The 18,197-nt window shown below is 41.8% G+C and overlaps 1 protein-coding gene across 1 annotated transcript in view; it reads right to left on the bottom strand.

Moving 5' to 3' along the window:
* The window catches only part of cntn2 (contactin 2), a 78,008-nt gene that overhangs the window by 40,773 nt on the left and 19,038 nt on the right, over nucleotides 1-18,197 (bottom strand). The window contains exons 6-8 of the mRNA XM_077602137.1: nucleotides 5,604-5,699; nucleotides 4,868-5,080; nucleotides 3,045-3,147 (exon numbers count right to left, since the gene is read on the bottom strand). Of these exons, the coding sequence (XP_077458263.1) occupies nucleotides 3,045-3,147; nucleotides 4,868-5,080; nucleotides 5,604-5,699 (412 nt within the window). The remainder of the gene's footprint in view (nucleotides 1-3,044; nucleotides 3,148-4,867; nucleotides 5,081-5,603; nucleotides 5,700-18,197) is intronic.

Raw genomic sequence — 18,197 nt, 5'->3', positions numbered from 1 at the left:
TATATATATATATATATATATATATATATATATATATATATATAATAATATATATATATATATATATATATATATAATAATATATATATATATATATATATATATATAATAATATATATATATATATATATATATATATATATATATATATATATATCAATCATACCTGTCAACCTCTGCCGATAACTGCCCTTATAAATGATTATGATTACCCTTACAAACCCCCAAAAAACCTTACAAACACCGTACGAGTCTGACGGTGTTTGTAAGGTTTTTTGGGGGTTTGTAAGGGGAATCATAATCATTTATAAGGGCAGTTATCGGCAGAGGTTGACAGGTATGACATATATATATATATATATATATATATATATATATATAGCTGATTCTTTCTTCTTTTTTTTTAAAGGGACATTTCACAAGTTTTTACCAATTTGCTATCTATAGATCTATATATATATATTGAACCAAGTTCATACCTGTTTGTAAGGGGAATCATAATCATTTATAAGGGCAGTTATTGGCAGAGGTTGACAGGTATGCAAGTTATGAAATTCCCCAAAACATAAATGCATTTCCTGTTTCCATTATTTTATTTTGAAATTGTGCCAGTAGCAGCTTGCCTTACTTCCACTTTGAGCCACCCACAACTTTCTTTTGACCACCGTTTGTCGTCACGGAGTTCATTATTTAAGATTATTGGTGTGAATGAAATGAATAATCAGGCCCTGTTCTCTATGCTTTTGAAGCAGAAGGAAGCATTAAAAGTGACAACTCCTTGGATTGGCCTATCTTGTACAGAACAATGAAATGGAGAGACAGTTGATCCTTTGGAGCTGTAGACAGTGGTACCTCGAGATACGAGCTTAATTCGTTCTGGGACTGAGCTCGTATGTTGATTTTCTCGTAACTCAAACGAAACTTTCACATTGAAATGAACTAAAAACAAATTAATTTGTTCCAACCCTCTGAAAAAACACCAGAAACAGGATATTGGATTGGAAAAAATGTTTTATTTGTTCTAATTCGCCATCTATTAACAAAGTAACATAACTAGTGGTTTAATATTACTAAAATGTGTTTAATAGTACTAAAATTATACGGATTTCGAAGGGGGAGAGAGAGACGGACAGAGAGGGGGGAGCTTTTTGCACGGCAACACACTCGTAACAAAACATAAACTAATTTAAATGAACTTGGATTACGATGCAGACAACCTCAAAAATAAGTTTAATCGAACCAACACTAAACTTAATTCTAATTTTGTTTGCATTGTTAGGGTTTTTAGTCTTACATTATTGTATATTTGCTTGCAATTAAGAACGCTTTGCTTCACTTAGGATTATTAGTCTTACATTATTATATATTTGCTTGCAATGAATGTTTTGAGAACCATCGACTTCTCACACTGTCGTTCACACCGCTCCCTTGGGAAGATCCAGAGGACTTTCAATTGTTTTGACTTCTCGCAGTGTGGTTCATACCGCTCCCTTGGGAAGATTTATGTGCATAACATAAGCTTCCTTCATACACTGCACTTTACTACTGCACGAAAAGAAAATGTTTTTGCATGCTTGTTGTTCATTTCAATACATTAATAAATAATTTTCTCATCATTTTCTCTTTTCGGCCCATCATTTTCTGTTTGTGTTTTTCACATCTGTCATACCAAATTGGGACACTTTGATCATTTTCAAAGGGCTTGGTTGTTATATTTTGTGGACCGTGGAAGGAATTTGAGAATTTGATGAACTAATGTCCTATATAAGAAAAATAAGTTATGAAAAAAGTTCTGGAACCAATATATATATAGATCAGGGGTCTCCAACCAATTCCGCAAAGGGCCACAGTGGGTCCTGGTCTTTGGTTAAACCGATCCGGTGTCGACAGTTTAACCAATAAGGGGCTTCTAAAATAAGTAGCACCTGGCTGCAAACAACTGATTACACTTGCAAAAGGTGTTCGGTTTGAATGAAAACCTGCACCCCTTGCGGCCCTTTGAGGACCGGTTCGAGACCGCTGATATAGATATATACAAACCTACATACATACGTACCTACAGTTGGGCATGCAATATTGTTTGGCCCCTTTACTTTCAGTGCAGCGAACTCACTCCAAAAGTTCAGTGAGGATCTCTGAATGTTGACTGATGATGAATAGAATTGACCTGTGTGTAATCATGTCTCCGTGCTCTGTGATCTCAAGGTTCCAAGATACATATAGTCTTGTGTAAAGTTTGCCACAAGCCACCTGGGAGACACACCAAACGTGGAAGAAGGTGCTCTGGTCAGACGAAACCAAAATCAAACTCTTTGGCCACAATGCAAAACAATATGTTTGCCGAAAAAGGAACACAGCTCTCATCACTCTAAACACAACATGCCCACTATCAAACATAGTGGTGGCAGACTCATGCTTTGTGCCTGCTTTTCCACAGCAGGGACAGGAAGATGGTTAAAGTTGATGGGAAGATGAATGGAGCAAATACGTGACCATTCTTGAAGATGGCCTGGGATAGAGATTTATCTTCCAACAGGACAATGAGCCAAAACTTAAAGCCAAATTTACAATGGAATGGTTCACAAATAAACGTATCCACATGTTGGAATGGCCAAGTCAATCGAATCCAATCGAGAATCTGTGGGCAGAGCTGAAGATTGCTGTTCACAAACGGTCTTCATCCAACTTCACTGAGTTCAAGCTGTTTCGCAAGGATGAATGGGCAAGAATTTATGTCCCTACATGTGACAAAATGATAGACATACCCCAATCAACTTGCAACTGTAATTGCAGCATAATGTGGTTTGGGGCCAAATAATATTGCACGCCCCACTTTCTAGTTTTTTATATTGGTAGAAGGCTTTCTGAATCTTGTCGCTGATGTGTTTGTTTGTTGACAAGTCTTTTCAATAAAAGAATTACATTCATCTTCTGGATATTTTTTTGCTAGATGTTAGGTGTATTTTCAAAATAACCCTGATAGTAAGTGTCCCGAGTGAAAGGCATGGGATTAAAAGTTCCAGTGACAACATTTTTCAACTTACTTTCCATAGGCGAAGCACTCTAAATGGGCAGTGTGTCCAGCAAGGGCGTAGGTCTCTGCTGGGAAGCCTACTTTGATGCTTGGCGCTGACTTCTTTGGATTGGCTAAAGTCAAACCAGCAGTGCATTTGAATTTATAATTGTTTACTGTATAGATCTAGTAATATATAGAAATGTTGAAATAATATGGACCGGTTTCTTGCTAGAGCTCTTAAACCATTGTATTTGATAAAATCCAATTCTGGGAGCATTTTGTGCCAGTAAATGTGCATAAAATATAAGGATGGTCCTGCTGCCCTCTTGCCGGCGCTACGGGATCATACCACCCAAAACAAACTCAGGGACAGTTGCTTCCCAAAAGCCGTCACCATACTCAACTCGAGTTTTGCACCTAAGAGCACTTAATCTCAACTTAATTAAGTACTGTCACTGCATATGTAGAATGCCATAACACTGTCAGATGCATATCAATAAGGAATCTTGTCAGACTTTTACTTCAGTCTTAGCACTGCAAATGTTTATCTTGCAATTCGATACTTGCACTAAAATGCCATTGCCACCTCACGTGCTGCTAACCACTTTAGTCACTTTGTTTATACCTCACTTCTTTTTAATATGTATAAATCTTTATTTATGACTACTTAGTTATGAGTGCACTGTAAGGTGAAATTTTAAATCTCATTGTATTTCTAAAATGACAATAAAGGCATTCAATTCAAATTCACAGCAAGTGCAGTACATCTAAATGTAGCAATAATATAATACATTTGGAAGCACCTGTCAGAACCTGAAAGACAGTGGGCATAAAGAAACTTCAGTTTTAAAATCAATACTGATAATAAGAAATACAAAAATCGTATTAAAAACAAAAACTACAAAAAATTACATGGCACACCTAAAGTGAGTAGGCAATCTTAAAGAAGTGAGTTTTGACTTTGCATTTTAAAGTGGAAAGACATGGTGAGTTGTGAATATCAAAATTGCAGTCGCAGAGAGTTCCAAAGTTGGGGAGCAGAGTAACCGAAGGCCCAGCTTTCCATGGTGCTAAGACGTGACGTGGTCAGAGGAGGACGGCTATGAGAGATGATTTCAGTTGAAATGGTGATGTGGAAGAGGTCAGACCGATTTGGAGGTGAAAGATTAAGAATGACTTGAGAAAGAACAGTTAAAATTAAATTCTGAATTTGACCACTTGAAGCTAGAGATAACCAGGCAGAGGATCAAAGCGGAGGTCAGAGGAGATAGGGAAGGGTGGAGTCAATTGATATAGCGCAGAGTGAAGTAGGCTGGAATGAATGGAATGGTACTGTGCTGCCACAAACTCTTAACTTGAGGCAAAAGGGGAAACAAAAGGAATGTTTGACCGAGATGGAGACACTGCTAACTTTGGAAGAAGTACATTTTGGGCCGACCAGAAGAATTTTGCCATTGTTGAATGTCATGAATTCGCACGAGAACCAGGCATCGATTTCTGGTATAAAAAGAGGTGGGAGAGGAAGATGGGGTTGCAGTCGCCCATGAAGCAATGAAAGAGGATAAAGAATTTGTGGAAAATTACTCGAAAGGGGTTGGATGATCAATAGTACACAGGACAGAGCCTTGGGGGACAACTGAGTGTAAGGAGTCTTCTAGACATCAATATACGTCGTTGTGAGCAGTTGTCAGAAAGTTTTCCGTCTCTGTAATTTCAGCATGTTCTTCTGCAATGCTCGGTGCACTATATCAAAGTTTTTGTCTGTGTTTAAAAAATACTTTGCAGGCTATGTAATGTATGTTGTGGCAAGTACTGAAAGAGTGTCAGCAAGACATTGAGGTTTCAGCTTACCTTCTGCTAAAACAGTGAGTTGGTTAGCTTTGCTGAATGTACTCTTTGTACTAATTTCCATGTTGATGGTAGTGAAGCAGAAGTAGTTTCCAGTATCGTTGGGCTCCGCTTTGGCAAGGTAAAGATTACCGGTTACCTGGGAAACAAACCAACGGCTATCATCTTTCTTTATGAAGTTGGGAAACTCATTGAGGAGCCATCGGTAGGATAAAGCTGTAAAAAGAAAAGATGGTTTTTATCACTAATCAAGCAAAATGCTGATATACAAGCAATATACATACATCTAGTGCAGGCGTAGGGAACCTATGGCTCGGGAGCCAATGTGGCTCTTTTGATGGGTGCATCTGGCTCTCCACTAACCTGTGAGCTAAAACATGGAAACCATATACTACATCGAGAGCTGCTTTAATCTTCATTTTTTTGCATTAGACTCTTCTGGAATGCATACTCTCATTTATTAGCAACTGAATAAGAATGTCAAAAGTATTTTTTTCCAATTTAAAAGTGGTGAAATTACTAAAAACATAGGCACCCATTTACATGTATTTTGACTTTTAAATGCGGAGTATGGCTCTCAAGGAATAACATTAGAAAATATGAGTTGTTTATGGCTCTCTTCGTCAAAAAGGTTCCCGACCCCTGATCTAGTGTGAATTTATTTAATGTCCGAGTAAGTCATTCTGTACTTTTGTAAGTGTGTGATTTGCATGACAATGGTTTAATATTAAAATGATACCTGGATAATGTAGAGGTGGCTGGCATGCTAGAAATGTTCCAAGGCCTTCATAAGCTGTCTGAGGACTCCTGCTGTCTGGAGGAAAGTCGTGAAGGTCTACAGAAAACATGCATCATACAGAAAAACAACAAAGATTACCATCTCCAACATACTAAATAAATCTACCGTAATTACTCGAATATAACGCGCACTCGAAAATAACACGCAGGTAATTTTGGGCCAAAAAAATCTGGAAAAACGCAGTACTCGAATATAGTGCGCACCTAAAATTTCCCGCTGACGAAAATCAGAAATCTTACCTTTTTTTCTTCGTTTCACGATTGTTTTGTTCAAACAATTTTATTCATTAGAATCCTTCAAATGAAGAGTTCCTCTCTCTCTTTGTCTGTCCTCTCATACATCTCTTCGTTGAGAATCCTATCAACATCCACGCTTCCTTCATCCACTTCCTCTTCCTCCCACAACACATCATCCGATTGGCTTTACGAGATGACGTAAAATCCGTGCATCAAAGTGAGTTTGACAATGCTTTTTTCGATCGAAAATTTGTAATTTATTTTAGTTATTGATTATAACACTGAACTGAGAGAAGGTGAACTGAGACGGGTACGAGGCTAGAGGGGGGCAGTGGTGGTCTCGGCTTTACGAGATCACGTAAAATCCGTGCGTCGGCTTCACGAGATGACGTAAAATCCGTGCGTCGGCTCTACGAGATGACGTAAAATCCGTGCGTCAAAGTGAGTTTGACAATGCTTTTTTCAATCGAAAATTTGTAATTTATTTTATTCAATTCAATTTCAATTCAATTTATTTGGCAAGAAAAAGCACCAGGCTAAGGGCCATGTAACAAGACACAAAAAAAAAAAAAAAAAAAAAAATAGTTATTGATTATAACACGCACCCCCAACTATTGGAATTAATTATATAGCAAAAATCTGCGTGTTATATTCGAGTAATTACGGTAGTTTACCACGTCACAATTACTTAAATTCAATGACATGGCATCGTATGAAAAATCCTCAACGATGTACACAGCTGGTTGAATGTATATTAAAACATCATGAAATAATTACAAATAGCCTTTTGGACCAAGACCCAACACAGTGTACTAAATATTATTTAATGGCTGAATGAAAAATCCCATATTTTATGGCTCTGTCAGTCATTTCCAGTGAAAGCATTTTAAAAGGCAATACAGAAAAAAACTACTTTCTTTTAAGATAAATCGCATGCCTTTTACATTAGTAAATTAAAAAAGGGATATCCGTATGCTTCTTTCAGTCTTTTCATGAGAAAAAAATCAACAGAAAAACTGCAAAAAATTACATGTCCTTCAAAAATAAAATGTTTCTTAATATCAAGATTAATGCAGAAATGAAAATGCAGAATTAAGGAACTGAAAATGCAATAATGCAATTTTTCTTGTCTTATCCGAGCAATTACTGTTTTCAAATAGCAAATTGTGGAAAAACTGTTTGGTGCTCTCATTGTTTATTAAATGAAAAATAAATATGAATGAAAAAAAATCATTCAAATGAAATTGAAAATCTATGGTACAAAATATTACTTACTTTAAAGAAAAAACTTGTGTGGAAACAAAAGTAAAAGTTCAGTTGAAATAAAAACTAGTGAGAAGTTTCTTGGATATTTCATAGTGCCTTCGTCGATTATATCATTTCATTACAGCCACACTTTCGGCTAGAGCCTCTGCCCAGCCCTCCTGAGAGGGGGTTTGCCTGCTTACAGCTCAGACTTCAGATAGGTGGAGCTCCAACAGCTAATGGCGATTACCATCAGCCAGCTTTAAAAACCCAGTGGACGCTCCACCACGTCGCCTGATCAACTTGTCTGGTATACTCGTCAGTTTATTCTCGCTTACTAATCATTTCTACCTTGACCATCGTTTCATAATCTTTCTTTTGCTTCCAAGACCTGAACTGCACGCCCATTGTCGGATATCTCAGCTTCCTGTGACACCGTCTAACTGCCAACTGTTAGGCATCCATGTTTATCTTTACGTTGGTCGCCACCACCTCTCCACCTGGCAAACCCCCACATTCTAATAAACTTGTCACTTATTCACTCAATGTTTCTCGCTACTTGCTTCAGACCCCTCGCCCCCCTTCCGCAGTCCCCAACACTTTCTCCACACAGATGTTTTCCTTTTACCTCTATGAACATGTACTCTGCCTCCCACCGTTTAACATTTTTTGTGAGCTCCGCAAGCACTGTACATTCCAGTGAGTTTGTGGGCTATCATTGCATTGTGGGAAATGAAGTATTGAAGCCTCCAAAACACCATCAGGCGCCTGCGGACAAGTAGTAAATACAGACGCTCCCCTACTTACGAACGAGTTAGGTTCCGAGCGATTGTTCATAAGTTGAATTTGTTTGTAAGTTGATTCAGTGCTATATTTTGTATTATAATTTATGTTTAAGGCCTATATAAGTATATTGAAGGTTTATACAGTGGTACCTCGTCATACGACCGTTCGTCATACGGAATGCTCGTCTTACGGGGGAAATTTCGATCGAATAATTCGCCCGTGATGCGGTCAAAATTTTGTGATGCGACCAAGCCAGGTTGCCATGGCATTTTTTTTGGCATATCTTTCGTGTATAACAATATTTACGAGCACCGGGTGAGCTATTTAGACCAGGAAACGCACAACGCGCATGCGCGGTGAAAAGAGGGCTTTCTGGGTAATGAAGTATACTCGTGCTCGCAAAAGCATCCCCGGTAGCAACTCTATCATAGGCGCCGTTCGAGGGGATGCGAACACAGATGCTACAAGCTAAAAGGAGCCGCTAGCCAGCGCCCCCGAAGCTCCCATAAGCAACGGGGCGATCGCTGATAAAAGACTCTGCTCGTTGGCTGCTCATAAGAACATCGGGGGCACTGGCTCGCTACAGCATCCCCGGTAGCAACTCTATCATAGGCGCCGTTCGAGGGGATGCGAACACAGATGCTACAAGCTAAAAGGGAGCCGCTAGCCAGCGCCCCCAAAGCTCCCATGAGCAGCGGGGCGATCGCTGATAAGACTGCTGCTCGTTGGCAAGTGGTCGTGCGTTCTCCGATTGTGAGGACATTTGTGTGCATCATTTTCGGAATATTTTGAAGGGAATAGTACGACAGCAAACAGCCCATGGATAGCGAACGTGAGGGTGGAGTGTTTGTTCTGTTTACGAGTGCGTCGTGTGGAAAACAAACCGAAGCCCCCCGCCCCTTTTGTGCGTCTCTCTCTCCCCTCGGTGAAATCCGCCCAATTTTAGTTAGATTAAACACTTTATTTCTATTAAACCACTCGTCATTTATTACTTTGTCAATATATGGCGAATTATAAGAAATAAAACATTTTTTTCAATCCAATATCCTGTTTTTGGTGTTTTTTTCAGAGAGTTGGAACGAATTAATTTGTTTCCCATTCATTTCAATGGGAAAGTTTACCTCGAGTTACGAGTATCTTGTCATACGAGCTCAGTCCCGGAACGGATTAAGCTCGTATCTCGAGGTACCACTGTATAAGTGAATTTGTATGTTTAAGGCTTGTATAAGTAACACACATTGGTTTGTATTGAAAAAAACATTTAATAAAATGGAGAGAATATGTACAGTACTGTATAGAGAGAGAGAGAGATTTATGTATTAGAAACTGGCCGAAAGAAGCGATCTAACGACGATTGCACAGTTGTCTTCTTTTTTTCATCATAAATGATGCGGTAGCACTGTTTGGCATCATTCAATTGATTTGCAAACTTTGTGCAACGTTCAATATTTGGGTCCTGCTGCTCGATCTTTCTGTTTATAAATCGTACTGACGGTCGAACGATTCAAGTTGTCTCATGCATCCATTATTGAATATGGTTGGTATATGTGCAACGCTCACCACTCTCACGCGCATTAAGCTTCGTTATTATTGCCACTCGTTTCAAATGAAATGGCTTGCCTCTTCCTTGCAACTCCCTCAATAGAAGCCTTCCGCTTTTTATCAACCATATACAATAATGGATGCATGAGATATTTAATGATACAAATGAAAAAGGTTCTTTGCACACTGGAGATACGTTCACGCACTTCCGCATTGCAACGAAGAAGAAGGTAGATGCTGGGTGAGCTGAGCCCTCACAGCGCCAGGTGTCGGTAATAGCGGCGGAAAGAAGCACTACTCGGAAAAAAATACAAAATCGAACTTACGAACATTTTTCGACATAAACGCAATTTGCAGACATGTTCGTATGTACCTTTGTTCGTAAGTCGTATGTTCGTAAGTAGGGGAGCGTCTGTACTGATCAAATAGCTCCATTAACCGAAAATAGAGCACGCTTAGCGAACTGGATGGAAGGAAGCCTCGGTGAGGGTGGATTTTTATTTTCAGAAATGCGAGACCGGGCAACCTTACGGAAAATGCTATCGACTTTAGCCGAAAATAGAACTCGCTAAAGGGACTGGACGGCCAGGAGCCTCGGGGTCGCAGAGCTAATGGTGAAATTTCTCTGAAATGTGTCAAAGTGCGAGCTCCAAGCGACGTTATGGCGGACGGTGTGGCCTTCATCCGAAAATAGGGTACTCGGTCGTTTGGTCGCCGGTCTTTTGGTCGCCGGTCTTTTGGTTGCCGGTCTTTTGGTCGCCGGTCTTTTGGTCGCCGGTCTTTTGGTCGCCCGGAAGGTTATGGATAATTAGCATTTAAATCGTTGCTCAAATTCCCTAAATACAAACTGCAAATTATTATTTAGTCATACTTAATGCCCTATTAATTATTAGGCTAAAGAAAAGCTCCAAATTTCCCAGACTTTTATTGTTTTTTGTTGGAGAACTTGCTAAGACCCTGATGGACGTAGCTTCTTAAAGGGACAACGCATGTACATACAAACTCTTATACACTCACACGTCGGCTCAGTGAAACTGCTCATGGCCGTTGTTGGCTTTTATTGATGCGTAGACCGTGTTGTTTTACCTTGTTTTGTCGCCAGTCTTTTGGTCGCCCGTTGTCGCGACCAAAAGACCGCGACCAAAAGACCGCGACCAAAAGACCGGCGACCAAAAGACCGGCGACCAATCGACCGCACACGGAAAACACACATCTGGAAGCAGTGCAACCAGGGGGAAAGCAATGAAAGGAAGCTGACAGACAATTTGGAATTATTTAATAAGTATTCATGGGCAAAATATAATTAACATCAGTCTGTGATTTAGATATTTTTTAGAACAGCAGAGAAGGCCTTGAAGGCCCTGATGGCACACCACTGAGTAAACGTGTTTTCTGTCTGGAGCGGTCCGTCTCTGGCGGATGAGTGGTTAGCGCGTCGGCCTCACAGTGGGGGACCTGGGTTCAAATCGAGGTCGGTCCACCTGTGTGGAGTTTGCAAGTTCCCCCCGGGCCTGCGTGGGTTTTCTCCAGGTACTCCGGTTTCCTCCCACATTCCAAAGACATGCGAGGTAGACTGATTGGACACTCTAAATTGCCCCTAGGTATGAGTGTGAGCGTGAATGGCTGTTTGTCTCCTTGTGCCCTGCGATTGGCTGGCCACCAATTCAGGGTGTCCCATGCCTCTGGCCCGAAGTCAGCTGGGATAGGCTGCAGCACCCCACATGACCCTAGTGAGGATAAAGTTCAGAAAATGAGACGATTGTTTTCTGTCTAATGTGTTTCTGAACGTTATCCCAAACTTGAAAACCATTTAATGCACAAACAGACAGTGCAGGTCAATTGATATTGGACTAGGATATCTTCTATCGTGTAATTTCATCTTCACTCCATCCAGCCCTTTTGGTGTTTCAGCTAAAATGGTAAAATATTTAAGTGGATAATCTGTTGGTCGGCCGTTGTTTGGGTCCGGGCGACCAAAAGATTGCGACCAAAAGTCCGGCAACCAAAAGACCGGCGACCAAACGACCGCACACGGAAAATAGAGCTCTCTGGGCAGCTAAGATGGCTAGACCCCGCAGAGGAGAAAAGTGGAAATTGAGTTTCCTTTTAAGTCCGGGCAGTGGGCTGACGTCATTGCTCTTACCTGAAAACAGAGCTCTCTGGGCGGGTAACACGGCTGGACGGCCCGGAGGAGCGAAGTGGAAGTTTAATTTCCACCAAAACAATGACGGCGATAAAGATGATGGTGGACTTGGAACTTTGAGAAATTGGCACAAAGCTTTCAATATGACTCACAGTTTGAAACAAAATGTCCTAGACATTAACGATGACATGATCATAGCCTTAGAACATGGCAATCGCCTTGACAGTGTCATGTCCTTGTACAAAATCGTATTTCTACAAAAAAAGAAACAGCGGTCACAACTGCCCATCAACATCTTTCTTGTGCACTGAAAACTTCTCGCAAAAGCTCTTCCTGAAAAGATCCCCTACGGAACCTCCAAAAGATTCCATCGATTATCCAATGCATCTTGAATCTAACGAAAAAGACTTGGACAAAAGCTCCCAATAACATGTTTTTTCATTTAAATTAAGTGAAGAGGAACTATTTTCACTGTAAGTTCAACTATTTACACTTTTTCAATACAGTCGTACCCCTACTTACGAAATTAAATGGTTCCCAAAAAAAATTCGTAACTTGAAAATTTTGTAAGTAGAGCAGTAGTTTATATGTAAATTCTCTCGTGACCGGACGTTTGGTCGACGGCCGTTTGGTCGACGGCCGTTTGGTCGACGGCCGTTTGGTCGACGGCCGTTTGGTCGACGGCCGTTTGGTCGACGGCCGTTTGTTCGACGGGCGTTTGTTCGACGGGCGTTTGGTCGACGGGCGTTTGGTCGACGGGCGTTTGGTCGACGGGCGTTTGGTCGACGGGCGTTTGGTCGACGGGCGTTTGGTCGACGGGCATTTGGTCGACGGGCGTTTGGTCGACGGGCGTTTGGTCGACGGGCGTTTGGTCGACGGGCGTTTGGTCGACGGGCGTTTGGTCGACGGACGTTTCGTCGAACGGACGTTTGGTCGAACGGACGTTTGGTCGAACGGACGTTTGGTCGAACGGACGTTTGGTCGAACGGACGTTTCGGCGAACGGACGTTTCGTCGAACGGACGTTTGGTTGACGGATTCGCCGCTGGACATTTCGTCGAACGGACGTTTCGTCGCCGGGTTTGCTCGTTCTCAAAATTATAATCATGAGAGAGAGAGAGAGAGTTTACTGTTGAAAGCGATCAACCAGGTAATCTCTCGCTCTCAAAATTATAATCATGAGAGAGAGAGAGAGAGAGATAGAGAGTTTACTGTTGAAAGCGATCAACCAGGTAATCTCTCGCTCTCAAAATTATAATCATGAGAGAGAGAGTGAGTTTGTAATTGCATTGACAATGTAAGAGCATTAATATCTAATTTAAAAATTATCAATAAGTTGCGTATTATTGGCGTGTGTGTACATGTTATTCGTCGCAGGATTTGCTCGCTCGCCCGGCCCCCGGATTCGCTCGTATTGGAGTGTGTCTATGTTTTTCAAACTACGGCCCGCGGGCCATATGCGGCCCGTTAGGCTTTTTAATCCGGCGACGTTGTCCAAATTATAGTAAAAATCAATGACCACCGACGTCCAAATTATAGTAAAAATCAATGACGTCATTCATTTCCCTTTGCCCTGCAATACCGCTCATCACTCTCAATTTAAAGACTGCTTTCTTTCGTTGAATAATAATATGTTCTTAATGTTGAAAGTAAATTTGAAAATAAATGTTCACCTTCAATTGTGTCTTTTTTCTTATATTTCAATCCCCAGGTTTGATAAATTACATTGCGTGTCCAAATGCTGTCAAATATTAGTATCGATTCTGGCCCGCAAGTCAAAAAGTTTGCCCACCCCTGGTATAGACAAACTTGCTTCTTTTATACTATTATTGTCCCAAATTGAACACATTATCAATAAGATGCCATTGACGGCGGTAGACGTCCGATTCATGTTGACTGAGGTGCAGATGCTATTTCTGTTATTAGAGCGCCATCAAGTGGATATATAACGCAGCAGTCAACATGAATCGGACGTCTACCGCCGTCAATGACAGCCGGACGTCCGGACGCCAGGCCTTACTATAGTTAAACGTGCTCAGACTGGCCAGACATGAGTACGCTTACAGTGGGGCAAATAAGTATTTAGTCAACCACCAATTGTGCAAGTTATCCTACATGAAAAGATTAGAAGGGCCTGAAATTGTCAACAATTGTCAAATTGTCAACACCTCAACCATGAGAGACATAATGTGGGAGAAAAAAAACAGAAAATCACATTATTTGATTTTTAAAGAATTCATTTGCAAATCGTGGTGGAAAATAAGTATTTGGTCAATACCAAAAGTTCATCTCAATACTTTGTTATGTACCCTTTGTTGGCAATAATGGAGGCCAAACACTTTCTGGAACTCTTCACAACCTTTTCACACACTGTTGCTGGTATTTTGGCCCATTCCTCCATGCTCCATCCATGATGTTTTGGGGCAGTCGTTGGGCAACACGGACTTTCAACCTCCACAGATTTTCTATGGGGTTGGGACTGGCTAGGCCACTCCAGGACCTTGAAATGCCTCTTACGAAGCCACTCCTTTGTTGCCCTGGCTGTGTGTTTGGGATCATCTCATCTTCAATGTCCTTGCTAATGGAAGGAGATTTTCACTCAAAATCTCTCGATACATGGCCCCATTCATTCTTTCCTTTACACAGATCAGTCGTCCTGGTCCCTTTGCAGAAAAACAGTCCCAAAGCATGATGTTTCCACCGCCTTGCTTCACAGTGTGTATGGTGTTCTTCAGGTGCAATTCAGTATTCTTTCCCCTCCAAACACGAGAACCTGTGTTTCTACCAAAAAGTTCTATTTTGGTTTCATCTGACCATAACACATTCTCCCAGTCCTCTTCTGGATCATCCAAATGCTCTCTAGCGAACCGCAGACGGGCCTGGATGTGTACTGGCTTCAGCAGGGGGACACGTCTGGCAGTGCAGGATTTGAGTCCCTGGCGGTGTTACTGATAGGCCTTTGTTACTGTGGTCCCAGCTCTGTAGGTCATTCACTTGGTCCCCCCGTGTGGTTCCGGGATTTTTGCTCACCATTCTTGTTATCATTTTGACGCCATGGGATGAGATCTTGCATGGAGCCCCAGATCGAGGAAGATTATCAGTGGTCTTGTATGTCTTCCATTTTCTAATAATTGCTCCCACAGTTGATTTCTTTACAACAAGTATTTTAACTATTGTAGATTGAGTCTTCCCAGCCTGGTGCAGGTCTACAATTTTGCCGTTAGACATCGTAAGAAGAAGTTAGACCTCTTTGACAGCCAGAAATCTTGCTTGTTTGTAGGTGACCAAATACTTAATTTCCACTCTAATTTGGAAATAAATTCTTTAAAAATCAAACAATGTTATTTTCTGACATTCTGTCTCTCATGGTTGAGGTTTACCCATGTTGACAATGGCCTCTCTAATCTTTTCAAGTATGAGAACTTGCAAAATTGGTGGTTGACTAAATACTTATTTGCCCCACTATACTTGTGTCTGCTGTTTCTCGCTCGGGGTGCCTCCATCCTACCGTGATGTAGTGAAGCCACAAAAGTTGAACTGCGAAATAGTAAGGGATTACTGTATGTTCATTAATATGTACGGTAATCCCTCGAATATCGTGGCTAATATAGACCAGACTAGGGCACGATAATAAAAAAAAACGCAAAGTACCATCACCCCTATTATTACTATGTACCATACTACGTTTTCGCGCCTATACAAAAATCCAAATGTCCACCCCATACAATCAGTAAGACTCAAACTTGCAACATGGCAAAGACCAAAGAGCTGTGAAAAGACACCAGAAAGGGCTATGGAGAAATTGTCAAGCAGCTTGGTGAAAAAATGTTCAGTTGGAGCAATCAATTGAAAATTGAAGGAGCGAAACATGACGGTCATTATATCACCTTGTGGTAGCTCTCAGATTCTAAGAAAGGTAAGGAATCAGCACAAAACTACACGAGAGGACTTGATACCTGTTAGTCCAATACACACATTATCTAAAAAGAGCTGGGACCACTGTTTCCCAGGTGACAGTTGGTAATGTAAAAAGACATCATGGTTTGAAATCGTGCATGGCATGAAAGGTTCCCCTGCTTAAACCAGCACATGCCTAGGTCTGTTTTTTTGTCAATTAACATTTAGATGATACATAGGAGTCAGGGGAGATGGTTTTGTGGTCAGATGTGACAAAAATTGAACTTTTTGGTCCTAATTCAATTAACTGTATTTGGAGGAAGAAGAATGATGAGTACCATCTGTTAGGTCGTGTGCGGTGTCGAGCTTGGAACGTAGAGTAGGACCCAAATGCAGGGAACCAAACAGGGGAGTGGAGTCCTCTAACAAAAACTTTAATGATTGAGGCAGGAGATGATTCAAGAAAATAACAAGGAAAAATAACAAGGAGATAAATAACAAAAGCAAACCTGACGTGGAAGACATGGGGAAACGAGGAACTTGAAACATGACATGGCAACTTAGCATGACGCAAACAAAGCAGATGATCCGACCAGGACTCAAAACACACACTGGGTTTAAATAGACAGACAATGGTTGATTACAATTAGGAACACCTGGGTAACACAAGAGAGAGCAAGCCGGGGATACACCAGGGGCGGAGAAACGACAGGTGAACACAAAAGGATATTACTCGGACAGGACACACACGGAAAAAAGCATAACGAAACCAGCCAAAACCCCAACTAACGTACGACGGAGGCAGCGAAGGGAAAGAAAGCAAAAGCGGGGATGCCGGGCAGGCCTAGCTGCTAAGCTAAGGAAACAACCGCACAGAGCACCGCTTCCGAGTATCTTCTTGACCAAAGCCAGATCCATCACCCACAAAATAGACGATTTGGAACTTCAGCTTGGTACCAACAGCTTTGTCAGGAACTGCAACATTATTTTGATCACGGAAACGTGGCTGAAACCGCGAATCCCCGATGTCGCGGTCTCGTTAGCTAGCCGCACGCTACACCGGCAGGACAGAACGACAGACTCCGGAAAGAGCAGGGGGGGCGGGGTCTTTGCGTGTACATACACAACGACTGGTGCTGCGACATTAGGATCATTAACACTCACTGTTCCCTTGATTTAGAGCAGACTCTCCTATCTACCTAGGGAGCTAACGGTAGTCATTGTAATGCCTGTTTACATCCCACCGTATGCTAACGTTAGCACAGCACTTAGCCTCCTGCTAGCGACTATAAACAAACAGCAGCTTGACCAGCCCGATGGAGTCCTTTTTGTCGCCGGTGACTTATACAAAGCATGTTTAAAGACTGTTCTGCCTAAATTTATTCATTACGTGAAGTGTCACACCAGAGGAAATAAAACTCTAGACCATGTTTATTCTAACATCAAACATGCTTATAGAGCCACTTTCCTCCCTCACCTAGCTGGATCAGACCATCTCCGCCTGTCCCTCAACCCCTCATACACCCCACTCCGGAGGCTAACAGGGCCACAAATAAAGATAATAAAAACATGGCCTAAGGACGTCCTTTCTCAGCTGCAGGACTGTTTTTCCCACACCATTTGGGAACTTTTTGAACACCACAACATCCAGGACTACACGGACACTGTACTTTTCTACATCAAAAACTGTACGGACACTGTTACTGTTAATAAACGTATACAGGTTTTTCCTAACCAAAACCCCTGGATGACCAGTGAGACACAGGCACTCATTAAATGCCGTAACATCGCCTTCAGGTCAGGGGACAAGTTACAACACAGCGCTGCCAGAGCAGAGCTGAAGAGAGGCATTAAAAAGGCCAAGGCAGTATATACAAGGAAAATTGAGGAGCACTTCACAGAAAATAACCCAAAGAAGACGTGGCAGGGAATACGACACATCACCAATTACAATGACAATAATAAGGTGTCTGTTAACACAGATGCCTCACTAGCAGAGGAACTGAACCCTTTCTTTGCCGCTTTGAGACTGACAAATTGGATTCAGTCTCAACACATCCACCACCTTGCAGCAGCACACTGAAGCTTCAGGAACATGAAGTGAGACAGGTACTGCAGACTGTGAACACCAGGAAGGCTGCCGGCCCTAACAGAGTACCTGGGAAGGTGCTCAAAGCCTCTGCTGACCAGCTGACTGGGGTTTTCACAAAGATTTTCAATTGTTCCCTGCAACAATCCATCATCCCATCCTGCCTGAAATCTGCCACCATTGTCCCTGTCCCTAAAAAGCCAACCATTGACAGCCTGAATGATTACAGGCCTGTTGCACTTACGCCTGTTATCATGAAGTGCTTTGAAAAGTTGGTTGCCCACCACATCAGGGATACAATCCCTCCCTCAGTTGACCCTCACCAGTTTGCTTATACAGCAAACAGGTCCACTGAGAACGCCATTGCCGTAGCTCTACACACAGCACTGAGCCATGTGAGGATGCTTTTCATTGACTATAGCTCAGCCTTCAACACTATAATACCAGACATTCTGGCTGACAAACTCTCCCACCTTGGACTATCCTCTTCCATCTGCTGCTGAATTAAGAACTTCTTAACCAACCGTCCACAAACGGTTAGACTTGGTCCCCACCTCTCTTCCTCCATTACACTGAGCACTGGCTCCCCTCAAGGTT

The sequence above is a fragment of the Stigmatopora argus genome, chromosome 6 (genome assembly GCF_051989625.1).
Source record: "Stigmatopora argus isolate UIUO_Sarg chromosome 6, RoL_Sarg_1.0, whole genome shotgun sequence".
Classification (NCBI taxonomy): Eukaryota; Metazoa; Chordata; class Actinopteri; order Syngnathiformes; family Syngnathidae; genus Stigmatopora; species Stigmatopora argus.
Note: the sequence above shows the minus strand (reverse complement) of the source record. Positions and strands in the feature narration are given on the sequence as shown.